This window comes from Nerophis ophidion, linkage group LG15, assembly GCF_033978795.1.
Source record: "Nerophis ophidion isolate RoL-2023_Sa linkage group LG15, RoL_Noph_v1.0, whole genome shotgun sequence".
NCBI classification, from domain to species: domain Eukaryota; kingdom Metazoa; phylum Chordata; class Actinopteri; order Syngnathiformes; family Syngnathidae; genus Nerophis; species Nerophis ophidion.
Window position 1 is genome coordinate 10,879,155 of NC_084625.1, and position 24,526 is coordinate 10,903,680.

A 24,526-nucleotide genomic window follows, 5' to 3' on the forward strand; every position below is an offset into this window, starting at 1 on the left:
GACTATCGTTGCAAATGCATCTGCAGGTTATCCATACATCTCTGTGCCATGTCTGCTTTAGCACCGCCGGTAAAATGTGGAGACACTCCAGCACATTCAATGGGGGTCTGGCGGCAGACACTTTGGCATCTTCGGGCCAGTGGTTCAACTTGAATCCCTCCCTGTTAGTGTTGTTACACCCTCCGACAACACACCGACGAGGCATGATGTCTCCAAGGTTCCAAAAAGTAGTCGAAAAAACGGAAAATAGCTGAGCTGAGACCCGGTGTTTGTAATGTGTTGAAAATGAAAATGGCGGGTGTGTTACCTCGGCAACGTCACATTCTGACGTCATCCCCTCCAGCGCGATAAACAGAAAGGCGTTTAATTCGCCAAAATTCACCCATTTAGAGTTCGGAAATCGGTTAAAAAAATAGATGGTCTTTTTTCTGCACCATCAAGGTATATATTGAAACTTACATAGGTCTGGTGATAATGTTCCCCTTTAAGCATGTGGCTGCAATAGTCGAGGTTTATAAGACGACTTGCCACTATCAACAAGTGGCTGTCATTGTCAACTATAACTCTAATTCCTTGTTTTCATCTCTGTTGGTAAAAATATCTGCCATAGCAAGAAACATCTTACAATTGTATGACCTGGAAAATGTAGTCTTGTTTTGGACGTGTGAGCCCATGGGACAACGTACACGTTACGTACGCAACTCTAGGGCTATGTTCAGACTGCAGGGCTGGATGTCCAATTCAAAGGTTTTCTTTAATGAAACCGGTCACATTACTAACAAATGTCATGACTAATGTGAACCGCATGACGTCACGTCTCCCGTCCAAAGGCAAAACCCGGTAACTCAATTTTGGTAAAAACTGAGCTGATAATAATTTTGGAGTTCCTAGGTGATATGCTTTACATTAGTGTATGCGATATTGTAATTTGTTCCGTAAGTAAGCTGTTACGCGCATGGCAGGACCTAGCAACTACCACATAACCGCGTAGATACAACAGAAAAACCTAGTATCTCAAGGGACCAATCGGAGCTTCTTTGTCAGTCGTCTTATTGTCTTTGATGAGACATTTGCACGAATGGGGGCCGACGGTCAACCTGATTATGTGATATTATGGCACGAGGGGATATTTGGAAGATTGGCCCAGGACGTTGCAAGCACCTTCATTAAATGTATTGTTCTTGATTCTTCCCCTTGCATACTCTTTTGGGCAGATAACCGTGGAGGTCAAAATAAAAACTGGACGCTGTACACGGCTCTTGCCCAATGTGCAAACGCAGAATGGGGCCCACTCGAGATTGTGATAAAATATCTGGAGAAAGGGCACACGTTCATGAGAGCAGATTTAATCCATGGCTCAGTCGGCAAGAAAATGAAAGCTCAAGAAAACATCTACACGTTTGATGACTTTGTAGATCTTTGTAAGACAGCATCAAGATAGATTGGTTTTCCTTTTGTTTTCTCTCAATCAGCTAGAATTGAGTTACTAGGTTTTGCCTTTGGACGGGAGACACGTGCTGCAGTCGCTACGTTCCTAGGCACTAAATGAAAGTATTTTTAAAATCCTTTCATTTTCTCAAAAATCGACAGTGCGCCTAATGGATGGAACAATTCTGGTTGTGCTTACCGACCTCGAAGCAATTTTATCTGGTACGTGGTGTAATGATAAGTGTGACCAGTAGATCAATCAATCAATCAATATTTATTTATATAGCCCTGAATCACAAGTGTCTCAAAGGGCTGCACAAGCCACAATGACATCCTCGGTTCAGAGCCCACATAAGGGCAAGGAAAAACTCACCACACAGTGGGATGTCAATGTGAATGACTATGAGAAACCTTGGAGAGGACCGCAGATGTGGGTGAACTGGACATTGAAAGCTTGTCGGTCTGACTTGGTAGGATATGTACAGCGAGCGGTGAACATAGTGAGCACAGAAAGCATAAGAACAAGTATACATATTTGATTATTAAAAATCCGGGGAGGTGGGATGTGGTGGGGGGAGGGTGTTAGTTTAGGGTTGTAGTTGCCTGGTGGTATTCTTTTAGTGCAGTTTTGAAGGAGGATAGAGATGCTCTTTCTTTTACACCTGTTGGGAGTACATTCCATATTGATGTGGCATAGGAGAATGAGTTAAGACAGAGGTCTCAGACATGCGGCCCGCGATACGTTATTTTGCGGGCCCCACCTTAATATGAAAGTTTAACGTTAGTGCGGCCTGCAAGTTTTAAATGAATGGTGCTTGACAGTGTTATTTGGGTCCAAAATGGCTCTTTCAAAGTTCTGGGTTTCCTACCCCTGTGTTAGCGGAAAAGCGGCAAGTGAGTGAAAGCGACAGACGTTGCCATGGAGTCGAGGGTTTTCTTACCGGCTGCAGTCACACCGCGACACATGTCAGTCCGTAATAACAGTCCCCGATAACTTGGACCAATTCAAATTGTTAGTTTTTTTCTTTATTGTTTAATTTGCATTGCCTCACATGATGAACACTACATATATTTCTACATGACACCGTCACTTTTTTGCGCTCGCTATCCAGGTACTTTCCCGGTTATTATCCGCCGACCGCCGTGTTGCTGTAGGGAGGGAAAGCGGAACGGCACACATTGCAGAAATAACATTATTCTCCGTGCGTCGTCTGAATACAAATATATTCAATGCTGAGGAGTATGCAAAAAAATTTGTAGGAAATCTTTTAAATGGGTTGTACTTGTTTTCTTGTGGCCTAGCCTCACCCAGACTCTGCATCCAGAGTGAGTTTGAAACCCCTGGTCTAAGGTGTTTCCATGGTTTGTGGGATGCTTATTTAGAGCTGAAATCGGACTAATTTAGTGCATGGGCACCTGCAGAGTGTTTTCGGAATTAAACATGACCCCAATTCTATTAGGTCTCTGTCATGGTCATTTTGTGCAATCAGTTTTTTTTTCTGAACTGAATTTTTTTGCATAGAAGATTAAGAAGGAAAGTAAAGTTAAAGTACCAATGATTGTCACACACACTAGGTGTAGTGAAATTTGTCCTCAGCATTTGACCCATTCCCTTGTTCACCCCCTGTGAGGTGAGGGGAGCAGTGAGCAGCAGAGGTGGTCTGGCCCGGGAATCATTTTTGGTCATTTAACCCCCAATTATAACCCTTGATGCTGATTGCCACGCAGGGAGGTAATGAGTCACATTTTTATAGTCTTTGGTATGACTCGGCCGGGGTTTGAACTCACAACCTACCGATCTCAGGACACTCTAACTACTAGGCCACTGAGTTGGTAGGTTGTGAGTTCGAACCCCGGCCGAGTAACTACTTTTTATCGTGTTAAGAAGGAAGAGGCCAAACCATTTTTTGGGGCTGTCATAGTTTGTGGGGTATTAGCTTTGATGTCTGCTCCGAACAACGTGTTGGCGAGCAGTCGGAGACAAGAGTGGTGGAACATTGACATGAGTTCCTAAAAATATTTGTTTTGTCTATTTTATACTCTCTATTTCGGCGTATAATTATGACATTTATTGCTATCTGACTGCGTATTAGTCCGATGAACGCAACCGGATGGTTCAGACTGCTGTTGCAATCCTTACGGACCCTTTTTATATCCACATACAAATGAGGCCTACGTCGGGTTTGTAAAAATTTGCAATTGCACTGTTCACAATGACATGATAGAATCCGATACGGGTCACATATGGGCAAAAAAATTCATAATTGGCCTGCAGTGTGAACAATACCTATTGCTTATAATTAATTGAGAGTATTACAGTGGAGAAAAATACCATAGCAAATGCAAACCAAGAGTGAACACACCCTAATTGTTAAAGTTGTGATCCCTTGCCATAAAGGCCTACTGAAATGAGATTTTCTTATTTAAACGGGAATAGCAGGTCCATTCTATGTGTCATACTTGATCATTTCGCGATATTGCCATATTTTTGCTGAAAGGATTTAGTAGAAAACATCGATGATAAAGTTTGCAACTTCTTGTCGCTAATAGAGAAGCCCTGCCTTTACCGGAAGTATGTGCACGTGACGTCACGAGTTGCAGGGCTCCACACATATTCACATTGTTTATAATGGGAGCCACCAGCAGCAAGAGCAATTCGGACCGAGAAAGCGACAATTCCCCCATTAATTTGAGCGAGGATGAAAGATTCGTGAATTAGGATATTGATAGTGAAAAAAAAAAGCGACCTCCCCGGGTGGCGGCAGTGTGAGCGTTTCAGATGTAATTAGACACATTTACTAGGATAATTCTGGAAGATCCCTTATCTGCTTATTGTTATAATAGTGTTTTAGTGAGATTTTAAAGATTGTAAAGACATACCTCGAGGTCGGATGGCTCCGGTGAACACGCAGTGTCTCAGAGAGAAGCCGAGGAGCCAAGCTCACAGCTGCCTTTTAAACAGCTACTGCAGGACAACGAATAATCCACTGATGTCTCCGGTAAGATATATATCCCAATTTCCCCATCCAAAAACATGCTGGTTGACGTAGAGAAAACATGTTCGCTTGACCGCTGTGCTTCACAACAAACAAAGAAACCCCGGCTGTGTCTCAGTGCTAAAGACAGCTGCAATCCACCGCTTTCCACCAACAGCATTGTTCGTTATAGTCTCCATTATTAAATGAACAAATCACAAAAGATTCAGCAACACAGATGTCCAAATTACTGTGTAATTATGCGGTTAAAGCAGACGACTTTTAGCCAGGAGTGGTGCAGCGCTAATATTACCTGACAGTCCGTGACGTCACGCGTACGCGTCATCATTCCGCGACGTTTTCAACAAGAAACTCGCGGGAATTTTAAAATTGCAATTTAGTAAACTAAAAAGGCGGTATTGGCATGTGTTGCAATGTTAATATTTCATCATTGATATATAAACTATCAGACTGCGTGGTCGGTAGTAGTGGCTTTCAGTGGACCTTTAAGTTTTTACGAAGAATGCTGAGGTAGACACCTGTTACCCCAAAAAAGGGACAAGCAGTAGAAAATAGATGGAGGGATGGATGCTCAATGATATTTATTTTGTTCCACAGGCAGAACCCAAAGACAGAGTCTCGTCCACAAGCGAAGACTCCCTCCCTGGCATCCACGCTTTCAAAGCAGACCCGCAGAGCCGCCCTCGACCACTCAGCGATCTCTATCCATACCCGGGTCAAGCTGAAAGAAGCACCGTCCCGTATCTGCTGTCAGGCTGCAGCGCCCAGGTGCAGCCGGTGACCTTGGGCTCCGCGGCGGACGAGTACCGTCCGAACGGCGCCGCGTCCTCCTCCGCCTGGTCCAACGCAGTCAGAGCTAAAGTCGAAGGAAACCCGTCCTCAGCCTCGAGAATCATGAGGCTGTTTTCCAGCTCCAGGAAGAGCCCCTTTCCCGCTACGAGTCCCACCGTCGACGGTGCCGCCGGACTTCCTGGGCTTGGTGTTGTGGATTCTTTTAAAAAGCTGCGGTCGTCTGTCTTCCAGGGTATTCAAACTCGAGGGACGACCAGTCAGGAAACTGGTAATGACGTAACTGTCACGAACTTTGACCTGAATCAGACTGATTCTGCTGACTTGAAGCTTGAAGAAGCTCCCGGTGGAAACTTTAATGAGAATCGTTTGTCTGCAAGTCAGTACAGCTCAGATGATGACGATGACGATAATGGCGGCGGTCTTCAACGGAATTCTTGCTACTCCAGGAGCATCAAAAGAGCATTCGGTGAAGGACGCATCAATCTGCTGGACATGGACGAGGACACCCGAGCAGGAAGTAACGTTTCCACTGACTGCAAGACAGCGGAGCAGGGGTCAAAGACCGAAAACTCCGACGTGAAGGTGCTGAGCAGACTCAGTAAAAGCGCCGACAACCTTCACATATTTAAAGCACCTTTTAGGCGCAAGGCCCCAACGCAAGGCGGCACGTCTCCGCAGGAAGACCCCCAGAGGACTAGCATGTCAAACGGGACTGAACACATCCAGAGGACAGCCAGCGCTTCCTCAGTGGACCTGAGAGGCCGCGCTAGAATGAAGAGCCCAGTCACGGTTAAGGGACAGGTGCTTAAGCTCGTTGGCAGCATGACCGACTTGAGCGTCCTCCGCCGACGGAGCCCCTCTCCCGGCCCTGATCCGCCCAGTCACATGACGCCCCTGAGCCGGCTCCACGATGACTATTCCCGACGCATACCCTGCCGAGCCGCTACCGAGCGACAGCCCCGGCCCCCGCCGGTCAGAGCTCGGGTGTTGTCCTCGGAACACCTCTCATCGGTTCACCACGCGCATCCTGATCGGGGCGTCATCACCCACCAGGTCTCCATGGAAACCCGACCGGGATCTATGACTATCACCACGTGTGGCTTTGAAGAAGAGTTTCCTGATGACCAGAAAGACCAAGGTGAAGATGGCCAGCTAGGAACCAAGGTAATATGCTCTCTGAAATACATTGTGGTTGTCTACAAACATTTGTCACTGGAGGTAGTACTCATGCAGTTCTGAGCTCAAAGTATTGAGTTACCTCCGCCATGAGGTTATGCAGTCGCCAGGGTTTAGATGGCAGTCAGTTAGTTTCTCACCGAGTTAGATTGTTTTTCAGTTAGTTTCTCATTGAGTTCATTAGTTTGTCAGCCGTTTTTTCAGTTAGTTTGTTAGTCAATTAGTTTCTCATTGAGTTAATTTGTTTATCAGCTTGTTAGTTTGGTAGTCAACTACTTTGTCATTGAGTTAAATAACTATTTTGTCAGTTAATTTATCATTAAGTTAGTTTGTTTGTCAGCTAGTTTGTTAGTTTTTTTTACATGTAGTTTATTTGTCAGTTAGTTCGATAGTTTGTTTTGTTTGTCAGATATGTTGTTTGTCAGGTATACTAGTTTAATTTGTTTGTAATTTAGTTTATTTTGTGTTTGTTTGTCAGGTAATTTGTCACTTAGTTTCTCATTGAGTTAGTTTTTATGTTTGTCAGTTTTGTTTGTTTGTGAGGTAGTTAAATAGTTTGAGGTCCGGAGCTATGGAGACCCTCTGCCGGGTAGAGTGAAGGGTGTTGCCCCCGAGAATACATTAGCCCTGGAGGAGTGTCTCCCCTGCGCTGCTCGACTACGGTCTGGGAGCTGATGAACAATATCGGCAAACCTCCGTCCTCCATTGTTGTATCGCGCAGCCAAAGTGTTCCCAAACGGGAGATCTTAACGAGGCAGGAGGGTCTTCCAGCACTGGCTTTTACATGTTGTCCTAGCCCGGTCGCTGCTAGCATGTGTACTCGTTCAGTACACAACTGAACCGAAACCCTGCATATCCGAGGTCGGGTCGCGGGGGCAGCAGCCTAAGCAGGGAAGCCCAGACTTCCCTCTCCCCAGCCACTTCGTCCAGTACTTCCCGGAGGATCCAGAGGCATTCCCAGGCCAGCTGGGAGACATAGTCTTCCCAACGTGTCCAGGGTCTTCCCCGTGGCCTCCTATCGGTCGGACGTGCCCTAAACACCTCCCTCCGCTAGGAGGTTATGCAGACCCCAGGCTTTAAATGTCAGTCAGTTAGTTTCTCATTGAGTTCATTAGTTTGTCAGCTGTTTTTTCAGTTAATTTGTTAGTCAATTAGTTTCTCATTGAGTTAAATAACTAGTTTGTCAGTTTGTTCGTCAGTTATTTTCTCACAGAGTTACTTCATTTGTTTATTAGCCAGTTAGTTTGGTAGTCAATTAGTTTCTCATTGAGTTATATAACTAGTTTGTCGGTTAGTTTGTTCGTCTGTTAACTTTTCATTAAGTTAGTTTGTCATCTAGTTTGTTAGTCAGTTTGTTTTACATGTTGTTTATTTGTCAGTTAGTTCGTTAGTTTGTCTGTTAGTTTGTTAGTCGGTTTGTTAGTTTGTTTTGTTTGTCATGTATAGTAGTTAATTATAGTATAGTAGTATATTAACTTTCCGTATTATAGTAAGTTATTTATGTGGTTTGTCAGGTATACAAGTTTAATTTGTTTGTAATTTAGTTTATTTTGTGTTTATTTGTCAGGTAATTTTTCACTTAGTTTCTTTTTATGTTTGTCAGTTTTGTTTGTTTGTGAAGTAGTTAAATAGTTTTTCGGTTTGTTTGTCAGGTAATTAGATTTGTTTGTCAATTAGTTTGTCCATTAGTTTTTTCTGTTTGTCAATTAGTTACTTTGTCAGTTTTGTGTGTTTTTCAAGTAGTTTGTCTGTTAGTCAGTTTGTCAGGTTTTTAAATAGTTTGTCGATGTGTTTGTTTTTGTCAGGTAATTAGTTTGTCAATTAGCTAGTCTGTTTGTTTTTCTGTTAGTTTATTTAATTCACTTGTATGCCAATTAGTTCGCGAGATAGCTAACAAAGTTGTGGGTGGAAATAGATTAAACTTTTACGAAATCTCAAAAATGGTAAAACTTTGGTGTGTGAGCGCTAGCTGACCCGCCACCACCCACAGAGACAAAGAGGGCGGGGGACTTCCAAAAGGGGTCCATTAGGTTTATTTTATTACGCTGATACCGATGGAAAAAGTGAACCCCACTTGCAGCCTGTTTGCAAGTGACGGATGAAGAAAACAAACAAGCACGTACATGACAATTTATTTTATCCTTCCATTAGTTTACTGGGGTTTGTTTGTTTGTCTGTTAGTTAGCAACCTAGCTCATTGTATGGTCGGACTTCAATAAACCTTTCAGTACCTGTCAGAAATGGGATAAGGAATAAGTAATTGGATTTTGGTGATGATACAAATCACCGTCTGGATACTTCACCTTTTTAGTTAATTTTATTTCGGCAGTTATTGTTCTTCTTTTATTATCTGCACTGGAAGGAAGGAAAGATGGCATCAAAATTCGACATTGTCTTCGACTTGAACTTAATATGACGTCTGCAATAGAGATCGACCGATTATCGGTGCCGTGATTTGGCATTTTGACGTATATCAGTATTATTTATCGGTATCTTTTTTATTTTTATTTTTTTAACAACTACAACAGAACAACTTAAACGGATAAAATATGAACATACATATATAATGACAGTATTTAAAAAATAAAATAAAAAATTAGACCCCCACTTTCTGTTTCTCCTACAATGTTGCTTGTACAGAGTATCTCTTCTGCTGAAATTTCCAAACTTCCTTTTTTTTGCCGGGAAATCCAGTTTTGTCCTCTTTTTTTCCTCCAGCATCTTACGGTTCTGTTTTGTTTGTTTCGCTATATTCCAAATAACAATCCTTCATCCACATCAAGGAGTGTGGGCTCATTGAAGGAGCGTTTCAGATTCAGTCATTCAATCAAATAACATTACAGAGATGAATTGACATGAAGACAGGAAATTCTACATCTCGGCCAAAAATCCCAATTTTGTGTAAATATATTGATACATTGGAGATTATTATATAGGTAAAGAAAAGCAGGCAACAGCTCACACGTTATCATAACATCCGTTGCAGGAACATGCTGGCTTTGTTAGACAAGATCATAGACCGTATAGGACAATATAGTTTACATGACAAATGTTAATTTCCATTTATTACAAGTAATAAGAAAACGTAAATGCCTGACTTGCCTATCAAGGAGGAAATTAGCAAGTTTGACGTCAGATGAAAACATCTTCTCCGCTTTCAATCGTCTCCATCTTTCAAAGGCATCCTCGTTTTGTTTCTGGCTTTGTCATGAATAAGTTAAGAATCGTAATGACGCGTTTTGGATTGACTAAGGTCTGACATGTTTAGTAACTTTACCAGTGGCAGGAGCTTGACGAAGAGTGCGGTGCGTAACTAGCAACCTGGATGTGACACACTCACAAACTTTCTCATTGGTCAAAACGGTGGAGGGCGGGGCATCAAAATGAAAACAATAAGAATATTTCGAGGCTGTAGATCTAATTCATCTGAACTTACTGTTATCAGTTATAGAGGTATTGGAAAATAACATGCTGATGACTTGACATGAAATTATTACATATTGCACCTTTAAATATAAGATACAGAATTTGAGTTTTTGGGTCACCACTTGCCGAAGCACTGGAGAGAAGCACTGATGTATACAATTAAATAATACAAATAATAATTTACCATTTAAATGTGTTGTTTAGTAAATGTTAACTTGTAATTAAAGTATTATAGTATTCACTACACAACTGATACTTTGTTTACTGCAGAATGTTTGTGATGACAAGCAAAATGAAAAACATAACATTGAGGCAAAAAAGTTGTTGTCTTTACCGCCACAAAACATACTGAAAAATAAAACCTTGGCCCTAAAAACAGGTACAGACTGTAGCATGGGTTACCTGTCGTGTTGCCCTTCAAGTAAACACAGTTTATATATGTATGAACTAAATGTCTGTTGTCAGCTGTTAGCATATATTACCGCCAACAAACATGGTGGACATGTCTGTTACAGGATACTGCCTTAGTAAACAGTAGGGATGCAACAGTACTCGCTATAGTCCTGAACGATACAATCCACTTTATTTAAAATAAAATAAAAATAAAAACGTGATATTAACAGAGATCATATGATATGAAAACTTAAATCACGAGACATTTTTTTTTTTTTGCCGTATCACCCAGCCCTACTTTGATCTAAAATATTGGTCAAAATTGTGAAGATTTTTGCATTTATTGTAATTAAGAAGCATTGTGTAACATTTTATTGGACATAAAAAGCACACTATGGTGGTAAAATAAGTGTATTAATTAAAAACTATTAAAACTGAATTGTGTATATATATATATATATATATATATATATATATTGTCATTTAAATGTATTATTATTGTTATTATTATTTTACTTGTTGTGGTTTATTCTTTACTAATTGATTTCCATCCATCTTCTTCTGATTATCCGAGGTCGGGTTGCGGGGGCAGCAGCCTAAGCAGGGAAGCCCAGACTTCTCTCTCCCCAGCCCCTTCGTCCAGCTATTCCCGTTCCCAGGCCATAGACATAGTCTTCCCAACGTGTCCTGGGTCTTCCCCAAGGCCTCTTACCGGTCGGACGTGCCCTAAACACCTACCCAGGAGGGCGTTCAGGTGGCATCCTGACCAGATGCCCAAACCACCTCATCAGGCTCCTCTCCATGTGGAAGAGCAGCGGCATTACTTTGAGCTCCACCCAGATGACAGAGCTTCTCACCCTATCTCTAAGGGAGAGCCCCGTCACCCGGCGGATTAAACTCATTTCGGCCGCTTGTACCCGTGATCTTGTCCTTTCGGCCATAACCCAAAGCTCATGACCATAGGCGAGGACGGGAACCTAGATCGACCGGTAAATTGAGAGCTTTGCCTTCCGGCTCAGCTCCTTCTTCACCACAATGGATCGATAGAGCGTCCGTATTACTAAAGACGCCGCACCGATCCGTCTGTCGATCTCACCATCCACTCGTCCCTCAATCGTGAAAGAGACTCCGAGGTACTTGAACTCCTCCACTTGGGGCAGGGTCTCCTCCCCCAACCCGGAGATGGCACTCCACCCTTTTACGGGCGAGAACCATGGACTCGGACTTGGAAGTGCTGATTCTCATCCGAGTTCTATTGATTTCCTTTTTTTTAAATTAAGTTTTGGTGGTACAATAAATACACATTTTTGTGACTACAATATCAATAAAAATAATCGTGATTAACGTATGCTATTCATTAGGGGTGTGGAAAAAAATAGATTCGAATACGAATCGAATCGTTTATGTAGTGCGATTCAGAATCGATTCTAATTTTTTACATTTTATTTTTTTTAATTAAAAATTTTTTATTTTATTTTTTATTTTTTAATCAATCCAACAAACCACTACACAGCAATACCATAACATTGCAATCCAATTCCAAAACCAAACCTGACCCAGCAACACTCAGAACTGCAATTAACAGAGCAATTGAAAGGAGACACAAACACGACACAGAACAAACCAAAAGTAATGAAACAAAAATTAAAATCGTCAACAACAGTATCAATATTAGTTATAATTTCAGCATAGCAGTGATTAAAAATCCCTCATTGACATTATCATTACAGATTTATAAAAATTAAAAAAAAGTGTCACAGTGGCTTACACTTGCATCGCATCTCATAAGCTTGACAACACACTGTGTCCAATGTTTTCACAAAGATAAAATAAGTCATATTTTTGGTTCGTTTAATAGTTGAAACAAATTTACATTATTGCAATCAGTTGATAAAACATTGTCCTTTACAATTATAAAAGCTTTTTACACAAATCTACTACTCTGCTTGCATGTCAGCAGACTGGGGTAGATCCTGCTGAAATCCTATGTATTGAATGAATACAGAATCCTTTTAAATCGGGAAAAAAAATCGTTTTTGAATCGAGAATCGAATCGAAAAAAATCGATATTTTATCGAATCGTGACCCCAAGAATCGATATTGAATCGAATCGTGGGACACCCAAAGATTCACAGCCCTACTATTCATGTTTAAATATTTTCAATGTAAATGAATATCAGCTCCTAATATCGATCATCAACTTCTTGATGATCGAAAAAAAGAAAACCCATATCAGTCGATCTCTGGTCTGCAGCCAACGCCAACAAAGCCGACAGCAGCTTTTGGCTTTATTGGAAATCATTAGGTCGCAATTAAGCTGCGGGTCAGCTTTCAAGATTGGAATTGGAAGAAAGGCTTAGGAAACATTTGTTCTTGTGTGAGGAACAGCAGATGCTGGTTGTACACTCACTGACCCTCGTCTTCGCCAATGAAAGATAATAAAGCTTTTATGAAGCATCTTGGACACTGCTGAAATTATGCTCTCGTTTCAATGACACCACTTCAGTGTCTTCACTTTCTGCCGTGTTTGCGCTCCGTATAACATATTGACTTGTGCCGGGTCACATGACGGCGTGCTCGCAGCCCCACTGAAGGAACAGTTCCAGTTAATGATTAGGCTTTGTTCATGATTACAGGCCTTCGCGCGAAATGGCCAATTGTGTGTGGGCGGGTTGAAATGAGCGCTCGCGCTTCTCCAGTCTCCCTGTTGAGCAAAGTCCAGCACCACGGCTCGCTCTCAGCCAGCCAGACCGTTACGGACACCGCTCTTGTTTTTAAGATCAGCTTTTGGCCTTTGAGGATGAGGAGGAAGAATCCGACTTGTCGACTTTAGAGGCGCCCGTATGTGTTTCACCATGGTGCTCGTCCTCTGTGTGCCTTTCCAGTGCGTGTGCCACCAACCCGATCCAGACCCAGAGAACCAAGAGGTGAGGTTTGTCACGACCGACTTTTTTCCTACCCGGTGTTTGCATGTGGAGAACGTGAAATAAACTCCAGTGCCATATCATAGTTTTTATTGTGGACTGCTTGTGCAAGTTCTGCTGGTATTTGATTAGCATTCCTTTTTAATATCATTGTTCTCAAGAGGAACCTGATATTGGTTGGGATATTTTCTTCACTTCTTGGAACGCTTCGAGCCGCAGTAGAAGAACAGATGTTCTCGTCAGTGTGTGACATGTATGCTACATGTCTGTACATTGTGGGTCATTGACCTGTCCTTCTGACTAGGGGGTGTTGGTCTTTGGGCACCCTAACGATTCATTCAGATTCAGATTCCTGAATTAATTCTCAATTCAAATAGATGTATTATGTTGTATTTATAATTATAATGAATGTTCTTCAAAGCCGGTTAGAACATCTCCTGATTGCATGGAGATGGCCTAAAACGTCTTTTTAAAGATGTACTCTTATCAATATATATATTTAGTTTCTTAATATATATAAATAAAAATATTTGCTAATATACTGTATATATTTTGATCTATATATATTTTTTTTTTTTTTTATTGTTTAAAAAAAAAAAATGAATCGATTAACAAACGGGATGAACAAGAATCGCAATTTGAATATGAATGTGTTCCAATTCCTAATGTGACGATTTGATTCCGAATCGATTCTCGATTCAACAAAATCTTCGGTTCAAATCGATTCTCTCAATGTACTAATAGTTATAATCAAACTTTTTCAAAACAGGTTAGATAGTCTTGTTCTGGTTGCATGGCTATATAGTTCTATTTTGGTTTCATCTGACCACATGACATTCTCCCAATCCTTTGCTGTATCATCCATGTATCCATTTTGGTATAAACTCAACTCGTCGTGTTTGGAGGAAGAAGAATACTGAGTTGAATCCCAAGAACACCATACCTACTGTGAAGCATGGGTGCGGAAACATCATGCTTTGGGGCTGTTTTTCTGCTAAGGGGACAGGACGATTGATCCGTGTTAAGGAAAGAATGAATGGGGCCATGTATCGTGAGATTTTGAGCCAAAACCTCCTTCCATCAGTGAGAGCTTTGAATGGTTGACCAAATACTTATTTTCCACCTTAATTTACAAATATATTCTTTAGAATTCCTACAATGTGAATTCCTGGATTTTTTTTTCACATTCTGTCTCTCACAGTTGAAATGTACATGTGATGAAAATTACAGACCTCTGTCATCATTTTAAGTGGGAGAACTTGCACAATCGGTGGCTGACTAAATACTTTTTTGCCCCACTGTATATGTATATAATAATTTTTTAAATTTTTTTTTTAATTCGTTTTTTTGTTTTATTTTTATGACATTTTTGAAAATTATGAATCGATTTATTAACGGGTTGAACAAGCATCACAAATCACAATTCAGGTTTTTTTGTGCACCCCTACCTCTGACCATTTCCAGGTGACACCGGACGAACGCCCCCAGGACACGTTGCTGCAAGCCGAAGGAGTCCCCCCAGCACCCAGCGGCAGCACCCCTCCCCTCTCCCCGGTCTTCCTCCCGGAGTCGCCCTCAGACGCGGTTCCTACGGAGGCGTCCCCTGTCAAGTCCCGGCGAAGGAGCGGGCGCCCCAGACCTCGGCCCATCTCGGACTACGGGCAGCTCCTCTCCAGGAAGCACTGCATTCCCGAGGAGGCGGCCGAGCTCAACCCGGACCAAGGGGCGTCGGACGCTTTGCTTCGTAAGGAATGCAACGGGAACGGGGGGAGTGGGGAGAGCGTCTGCAGCACGAACGGGAACGTTCCAGGCCGGCGGCAGCGACCCATGTCTGTGATGGGGGTGGAGGATTTGTACTCCCCTGATGCTGACGAGAGCGAGGACCATCTGCCTTCTGTGAGTTGTTCTCCAGGGTGACGTGTCAAAATATTGGTCTAAATCCGGGTTCTCCCTGCAGCTTCTGTCCCGGCCGCCCATCCCCTCCCATCAAGTGCCCCCCTACAAGGGAGTCTCTGCCAGGTTTCGCCCCACCACCCTCTCCCAGAGCACTCCCATCGGCCTGGACCGCGTTGGCAGGAGGAAGCTGCACAGAGTGCTCAGCGGTCAGTGGCTACACTCGGGATGTAACGATATTAAGACATATCATACTGTTTAACGTGCTCAATAAGTATTTTAACTCACACTGAAATTTTATAGCCAAATTTGTTTTTGTTTTTTTAAATAATGAGACACACGCTTAGAAAGGCCACTATTTTGCATGTCTTGTGTTTCTTATGCTTCATTGACAATGTTTTAGTCTCAGTATTTCATCTGTTTTGATGACAAAGCTTTTATTGTTCTGAAATATTGGTTTGTACTCTAGCACTTTAACATGTGTTTACAATAGGGAATTCTGATATTATCGGCAAATACTTTAAAATGTAATATCGGAAATTATCTGTTTGTACATAATTGGTATCGGTTTCAAAAAGTAAAATGTATGGCATTTTAAAACGTTGCTGTACGGAGTGGTACACGGACAAGTACAGAGCGCCAATAAACTTTAAAGGCACTGCCTTTGCGTGCGGGCCCAGTTTTGATTGGTTGATTGAAACTTTTATTAGGAGATTGTACAGTACAGTACATATTCCGTACAATTCACCACTAAATGGGAACACCCAATTACGTTTTTCAACTTGTTCAAGTCGGGGTCCACGGAAATCAATTCATGGTAATTCAATCACATAATATCTACGGCTTTTCACACACACAAGTGAATGCACATATACTTGGTCAACAGTCATACAGGTCACACTGAGGGTGGCCGTATAAACAACTTTAACACTGTTACGAATATGCGCCAGACTGTGAACCCACACCAAACAAGAATGACAAACACTTTTCGGTAGAACATCCGCACCGTAACACTACACAAACACAACAAAACAAATACCCAGAACCCCTTGCAGCACTAACTCTTCCGGGACGCTACAATACACACCCCCCGCTACCCCAAACTCCCTCTCCCCAACCCTGCCCACCTCAATTTCCTAAATTCCAAGCTGCTGTTTTGAGGCATGTTAAAAAAAATAATGCACTTTGTGACTTGAATAATAAATATGGAAGTGTCATGTTGGCATTTTTTTCCATAACCTGAGTTGATTTATTTTGGAAAACCTTGTTACATTTTTTAATGCATCCAGCGGGGCATCACAACAAAATTAGGCACAATAATGTGTTAATTCCACGACTGTATATATCGGTTTGATTGATTGATAGATACTTTTATTAGTAGATTGCACAGCTCAGTACATATTCCGTACAATTGACCACTAAATTGTAACACCCGAATAAATTTTTCAACTTGTTTAAATCGGGGTCCACGTTAATCAATTCATTGTACGGTATCAGTTGATATCGGAATCGGTAATTAAGAGTTGGACAATATCGGAATATCAGACATCGGCAAAAAAGCCATTATCGGACATCTCTAGTTTACAAGTGTGTAACTACTATTATTAGTGCTGTCAAATTCATCTTTTTAATTATATTAATCACACTTCTGAATTTGGGTTAATCGTGACCAAGCACAGGGTATTACTCGTTTAAAAGACTCATATTTCCACACACATTCAATTTTATTTTCAAGGAGCATTTTTTAGAATGTTGCATGCTCGTCTTTTTATTTGCTGACAGTTTTCTTTTACGTCGTTCGGCGGTTAAGGTAAAGGAGCATGTACGGTCAAAATAAAGTGTGTGATTAATCTGCGTACCGTATTTTTCGGATTATAAATTGCTCCGGAGTATACGTCGCACCGGCCAAAAATGCATAATAAAGAAGGAAAAAAACATATATACGTCGCACTGGAGTATAAGTCGCATTTTTGGGGGAAATTTATTTGATAAAATCCAACACCAAGAATAGACATTTGAAAGGTAATTTAAAATAAATAAAGAATAGTGTACAACAGGCTGAATAAGTGTACGTTATATGAGGCATAAATAACCAACTGAGAAGGTGCCTGGTATGTTAACGTAACATATTATGGTAAGAGTCATTCAAATAACTATAACATATAGAACATGCTATACGTTTACCAAACAATCTGTCACTCCTAATCTCTAAATCCCATGAAATCTTCTACCTCGATGTCGCTTCTAAACAACTCTGCAAACTCCAAAGGTATGCGCCTCTTCCTCTTGTCGTTTTCTGCTGCATATTTCACTACATCCAGTTTGTAATCTGCAGTACATGATTTCCTTTTCGGTGCCATTTTTGTTCAGGTTTTCTCAGTTTTTATAAGTTACTGCTAACGATGAAATGATCCACTTTTATAGCTACGGCAGTAGCATATAGCATATAGCAGTTAGCATCCCATGACCCACAATGCACTTCTGCCATGACCCTCCTTCCGCCAATTTCTTATTGGTTGACGTGTATGTGACGATTGCTGCCATTTTATTCGTCTCTTCCGCGAATGAGATGAATAATATTATTTAATTATTTACGGTAATGTGTTAATAATTTCACACATAAGACGCTCCGGAGTATATGTCGCACCACCGGCCAAGCTACGGAAAAAACTGCTGTATTTTTCGGAGTATAAGTCGCTCTGGAGTATAAGTCGCACCTGCCGAAAATGCATAATAAAGAAGGGAAAAACATATGTAAGTCACACTGGAGTATAAGTCGCATTTTTGGGGAAATGTATTTGATAAAACCCAACACCAAGAATAGACATTTGAAAGGTAATTTAAAATAAATAAAGACTAGTGAACAAAAGGCTGAATAAGTGTACGTTATATGAGGCATAAATAACCAACTGAGAAGATGCCTGGTATGTTAACGTAACTTATTATGGTAAGAGTCATTCAAATAACTATAACATATAAAACATGCTACACCTTTACCAAACAATCTGTCACACCTAATCTCTAAATCCCATGAAATCTTCTTCCTCGATGTCGCTTCTAAACAACTCTGCAAACTCCAAAGGTATGCGCCGCTTCCGCTTGTCGTTTTCTGCTGCATATTTCACTACATCCAGCCTGTAATCTGCAGTACATGATTTCCTTTTCGGTGCCATTTTTGTTCAGCCCTTCTCAGTTTTTATAAGTTACTGCTAACTTTGAAATGATCCACTTTTATAGCTACGGCAGTAGCATATAGCATGTTGCAGTTAGCATCCCGTGACCCACAATGCACTTCTGCCATGACCTTCCCCCGCCAATTTCTTATTGGTTAACGTGTATGTGCCGATTGCTGACATGTGTGACGATTGCTGCCATTTTATTCGTCTCTTCCGCGAATGAGATTAATAATATTATTTGATATTTTACGGTAATGTGTTAATAATTTCACACATAAGACGCTCCGGAGTATAAGTCGCACCCGGCCGGCCAAGCTACGGAAAAAACTGTCGTATTTTTCGGAGTATAAGTCGCTCTGGAGTATAAGTCGCACCTGCCGAAAATGCATAATAAAGAAGGGAAAAACATATGTAAGTCACACTGGAGTATAAGTAGCATTTTTGGGGGAAATTTATTTGATAAAACCCAACACCAGGAATAGACATTTGAAAGGTAATGTAAAATAAATAAAGAATAGTGAACAACAGGCTGAATAAGTGTATGTTATATGAGGCATAAATAACCAACTGAGAAGGTGCTAGGTATGTTAACGTAACATATTATGGTAAGAGTCATTCAAATAACTATAACATATAAAACGTGCTATACGTTTACCAAACAATCTGTCATCTAATCGCTAAATCCCATGAAATCTTATACGTCTAGTCTCTTACGTGAATGAGCTAAATAATATTATTTGATATTTTATAAGGATGCACCGATTAATCGGTAACCGAATATTTTCGGCCAAATATGGCAAAAAAAGCCACATTCGGCCTTCGGTGGAATGAGTTAAAAACAAGGCCGAATAGTGGCGTGTGACGCAATTTTTTGACGCGGTGACGCAATCAACCAACGTGCAGTGACGTTGGGATATGTTGTGTACCTGTATAAGTGTATGAGGTTACAAGCACACACTTATTGAGATTTAGTGGGGCCTCTGTTTACATTATTAGCCTGTTGTGTAGGCTACCTGTATAAGTGTAAGAGGTTACAAGCACACACTTAATTGAGATTTACTTAAGCCTTCTGTTTACATTATTTGCATATGTACTGTGGCTAAGCAGACTTTTGCCAAAAGTACAATAATTCATTTGTTGTGGGTTTATCCACTTTAATGCACTTCATTTTTTTTTGGAATGCATGTTTTGTTTGAAGGCCTAATATAAATGAAAAACTGTGCTTTTTTTGAAAAGCAAAGACTACTGGAATATTAAAAAAAAGTCGATATTCAATAAAAAATTACTTTATTTGAAAAACATGTCTAAATATTTATTCTAGGCTATTTATGCAATATTCAAAAAATTGTGAAAAACTGCATTCGTTATTCGGTATTTGGCCTTCGGCCAAGCGTTTAAATTTAAGTCGGCTTCGGCTTCGGCCACAAATTTTCATTTCGGTGCATCCCTAATATTTTACGATAATGTGTTAATAATTTCACACATAAGTCGCTCCTGAGTATAAGTCACACCCCTGGCCAAACTATAAAAAAAAAAAGCGACTTATAGTCCGAAAAATACGGTACATGTTTATGCAATATTTTTGGTGATTAATAACCTGAGTTAACTCATTTATTTTTACAACCATAATTATTTCTTAGTTCTGGAAGGCGTTGTGGCATCCTACTCTGTTCAGTGGTCCTGAAAATCACCTCTGTCTCACATTCCTCTGAGTATAGATCGATCACTCCGTTCTGAGAGAGCACAGCTCGTAGGTTCAATGTGCACAATTATTATGCGTTTAACACTGCAGACGGCGTGTCGGACTGCTCGGCGACGCTGGACGACAGCGTGAGCGAGGAGGAGGAGGAGGGAAGCTTCGACGAGCTCACCGATGTCACGCCTTACCTGGAGCCCGGGGTGGAGCTCTCCGTGCTCGTGGAGGTGAGGCAAGATTGCCGGCCCTCACGTTGAAAGGGACTCGTGTTTATGACAGGAGGTTTATCTTGGTGTGTGTGTGTGTGTGTGTGTGTGTGCGTGTCAGTCCTGCCCATGTGAGGATAAAGTGTGTGTGACAAGATGTTTGGATGGCGTTCAGCAGAATAGATAACCACCATAGAGGCCCAAGTCTGCTTGTAATCCATAGACTCAGCCGTCATGTAATTGTATGGTATGTGTTTGTGCCGCTCAGTGGATAAGCTCGGGCCACACGGTCTACGCGGAGGCCCTCTGGGACCATGTGACCATGGAGGAGCAGGAGCTGGCCTTCAAGGCCGGAGACGTAATCCGCATCCTGGACGCCTCGCACAAGGACTGGTGGTGGGGTCGGCGGCCCGACAAGGAGGCCTGGTTCCCCTCCAGCTTTGTGAGGGTGAGTGGACTTCCAGACCCGCGTGTCTAAACGCACTTCTCTTGTAAGCTGGCTCTGCTCCAACTGCGACGCCGATAAGTTGGTTTCCATGGTGACCGGCGCTGATTGACAGGCAAACAACCACAGTAATCTCGTTTGACTGGCAGGGAAACCTCTGCTGTGTAATTACTCATTGCTAATTCAAAGTTCCTCAACAGACGCCATTTAAAGGGAAACTGCCTGTTTTTTTGTTTTTTTTTCCCTATTTTCCATCCATCCATCCATTTTTTACCGCTTTTCCCTTTTGGGGTCATGGGGGGTGCTGGAGCCTATCTCAGCTGCACTTGGGTGGAAGGAGGTGTACACCCTGGACAAGTCGCCTCCTCATCACATTATTCACAATAATATTCCTATTATTTTTCCTTATACAAGACAATAACACAATTTTTTTTTAATGCATTCTAACTCGTAAATAAACATTAGCAAACGTCAGCTAACAATGGAACCAATGGGGTCACTCTATTCCACCTATAAAGTGTTCTAAAAAGTATCCATACACACTAAAAGCATATATGTAATATAATAGTGAAGTGAAGTCAATTGTATTTACATAGCGCTTTTTCCTCAAGTGACTCAAAGCGCTTTAAATTGTGAAACCCAATATCTATGTTACAATTAAACCAGTGTGGGTGGCGCTGGGAGCAGGTGGGTAAAGTGTCTTGCCCAAGGACACGACGGCATTGACTAGGAAGGCGAAAGCGGGGATCGAACCGGCAACCCTCAAGTTGCTGGCACGGCCGCTCTACCAACCGAGCTATACCGCCTCAATAATAACAGGCACATTCATCAAAACATGTAATATTTACATAATTTGATAATTTTTAAGCATACGGGGGTGTATTCATTTCACAGACGTATCACAAGGTTCTCTTTTCCCTTCAACAACACTACTAATCATGACAGACTTCATGAGAAACAACAAATACTACTTTGGGACAAATGATGATCCAGAAACATATATTTTTGAGCCGGAATGTAATGAGGATGATCTACAAGTTTTAGAAGCTGTGTGCTAAACAGGTGCGGCTTTAGTGACACACTAAGCATCATGTAGCAGTATTGCTAAGTGCTAAACAAGAAATACAAACTACTGTATGAACATAATAAAACAATCACTTACTGTACAATGTCTGCTCTCACTGGGATAAAGACTAATGGGATGTTTATATTTTCCTGTTAAGATGAATTAATCGTCATCCTCACCCGGGTTAAAAAAAACAAAGTGCCGCAAACGAGCGTATTTTCGTGTTTTTCTCATAGGCCTTGGCAATATGACTTAAATGAAATCTCCAATTTTTTTCACAAAACATTCGATTCAAGGTTTTTTCCAATTTTTTTCTCTTGATTTTTAAAGAAACCATTGAATACAAATGCCAGAAATAATTCAACAAACTTGTTTTTTATTTGATCAAAAACTAGTAGATTGAAATTACTTTGATTGATTGATTGAAACTTTTATTAGTAGATTGCACAATACAGTACATATTCCATACAAATGACCACTAATTGGTAAAACCAGAATAATTGTTTCAACTTGTTTAAGTCAAGGTCCACGTTAATCAATTCAAGGTAAGACATTACATCTTATTTATGCTTACCAAAATTCAGACATGTTTAATGTTTTTATTCAGACCAAATTTAAAACTGTACTTTTTATGCAATTGTTTTCAAAGAACTTAATTAAAAGCATCTTTTGTCTTGAATAAAATACATCTATTGAGAAAAATGTAGCATTGCACATTGCATGCAAATCAATAATAATTTCTAACTTTGAGATTAATAAAGTCAAAAAATAAAGCTTCTGTTTTGAATAAAATACTTCTGTTAGCAAAAATGTGGCATTGCATATTACAAGCAAATCAATAATAATCTCCAACATTGAGATTAATAAAGTGAACACGTTCGAGGGCCTACCTTGGAAAAAGCCGTTCATGCTTTCATCAGCTCAATGCTGGACTACTGTAATGTCCTCTTTATTGGACTAAATCAGTCACTCCTCCACCAGTTCCACTTAGTACAAAATGCAGCTCCTCATTAATGCTCCAAAACAATGCTCTCCTTTATCCCCCGATATGTTTTAGAATACATTTTAAAATCATTCTTTTGATTTTAAGGACATCAATGGTTTGGCGTCAGCATATTTGGTTGCTATTTTAACTGTTGGCCACCCAACAATGAATCTGCGCTCATCTTTGCACACATCTTTGGAAGTACCAAGGACTAGAATAGAATAAAAAAAAATTGGGGTTAATCGTACTTTTGCCAAGTTATGGAACTCATTCCCTCACTCCTGAGTTGCGAGCTTTTACGGAGCTAGAAGCTTTTAAATCTCAACTAAACACATATTAGTTTGAACTTGCTTTTAACAAGCAATTGCCATAAGTGATTTTAGGTATGAAGGTGTTTTTTTTAAGTGTTATAATATGCGTGCAGGTTTTACTTGCTTATTTGTCCTAAAAAAGCAGTTTGTGCACCATTGTGATGTTGTAAGGTGCCATACAAATACATTGATTGATTGCTGGATTAACAAAAATATAGCGTTGCACATTACATGCAAATAAACAAACTCCAATACGTCAACAAAGATACAAATAATCAATTAGTGGTAATACAAATCAATCAGATCAATAAAGTGCAAAGTTAAAACCTCTGTCTTGAATAAAATAATTCTGTAAAGGAAAATTTAGTATTGTATACATTGTACTAGGGCTGGGCGATATGGCCTTTTTTTAATATCTCGATATTTTTAGGTCATATCGCGATACACGATATATATATCTCGATATTTTGCATTAGCCTTGAATGAACACTTGATGCATATAATCACAGCAGTATGATGCTTCTATGTGTCTACATTAAAACATTCTTCTTCATACTGCATTAATATATGCTCATTTTAAACTTTCATGCAGAGAGTGAAATCACAACTAAGTCAATTGACCAAAAGTGTATTTATTAAACCAGGGGTCGGGAGCCTTTTTGGCGGAGACAGCCATACAAGCCAAATATTTTAAAAAGCATTTCCGTGAGAGCCATATCATATATTTTTTTAGGACTGAATACAACTAAATGCGTGCATTTTTAAGTAAGACCAACATTTTTAGATTATAATAAGGCCCTTATTCTTCTTAATAACATTGTTATTCTGAAGCTAACCAACAATAAATAAAATACTTCTTACCATTAATACGACTTCTTGAACAGGTGCAGTAGAAAAACGGATTGATGGATTAAAATGCATGAGAATGTTTTATATTTTGAACGTTATTTTTGACACTGTGATTACCAGCGGAATTATTCATTACTTATCGTGTTAAGCAATGTCAGCTAAGATTTATCTGAGAGCCAGGTGTAGTCATCAAAAGAGCCACATCTGGCTCTAGAGCCATAGGTTCCCTACCCCTGTATTAAACAGTTATTAAGCAGTGGCAAAAACATTCATGTCATTTCCAAAACAGAAAGTGCAAGATTGTCAGAGACATTTTAAAACAAGCTATTAGTGCACTTTTGTGTATGATGTCACTAATATGACATATCAAAACGACACTAAATTAAAGTACACTTTTTTGTACAGAATGCCACTACAATAGTTTAAAACAAATAAAGTGGACTTTTGTACATGATGTCACACAAGATATTCCAATAAGTGTCAAATAAAAATGAGCTGCCTGATAGATTCCGGCGTATGTTATCTGCTTCTGTTGTTGACAGTTTTTTTTTCATATGGTGTTGATGTGGAAATAGTTGCTTCGGCATTCTGTTGGTGTGGCACCGGCCGGAGATGTTGACATGCAGAGTTTCAAGCACCCCTCATTCTCTAGCGGGTGACTTTTCAAATGATGCTTAATCAGCAGTAGGTGTTACTTTTTGTAGCAACGCTTTTGCCGCATAAATATTGAACATATTCCCGCTTGAAGCCATACCACTGCCAGA

At 40.5% G+C, this 24,526-nt stretch overlaps 1 protein-coding gene across 2 annotated transcripts in view; it reads left to right on the forward strand.

Moving 5' to 3' along the window:
- The window catches only part of spata13 (spermatogenesis associated 13), a 94,760-nt gene that overhangs the window by 39,939 nt on the left and 30,295 nt on the right, over positions 1-24,526 (forward strand). Inside the window, exons 2-6 of one of the 2 annotated variants that reach the window (XM_061921501.1) lie at positions 5,022-6,380; positions 14,600-15,031; positions 15,093-15,237; positions 19,997-20,127; positions 20,375-20,554. In XM_061921501.1, the coding sequence (XP_061777485.1) occupies positions 5,022-6,380; positions 14,600-15,031; positions 15,093-15,237; positions 19,997-20,127; positions 20,375-20,554 (2,247 nt within the window). Of the gene's footprint in view, positions 1-5,021; positions 6,381-12,934; positions 13,139-14,599; positions 15,032-15,092; positions 15,238-19,996; positions 20,128-20,374; positions 20,555-24,526 lie in introns of those variants that run through there. The other variant, XM_061921502.1, reaches the window with a different exon arrangement.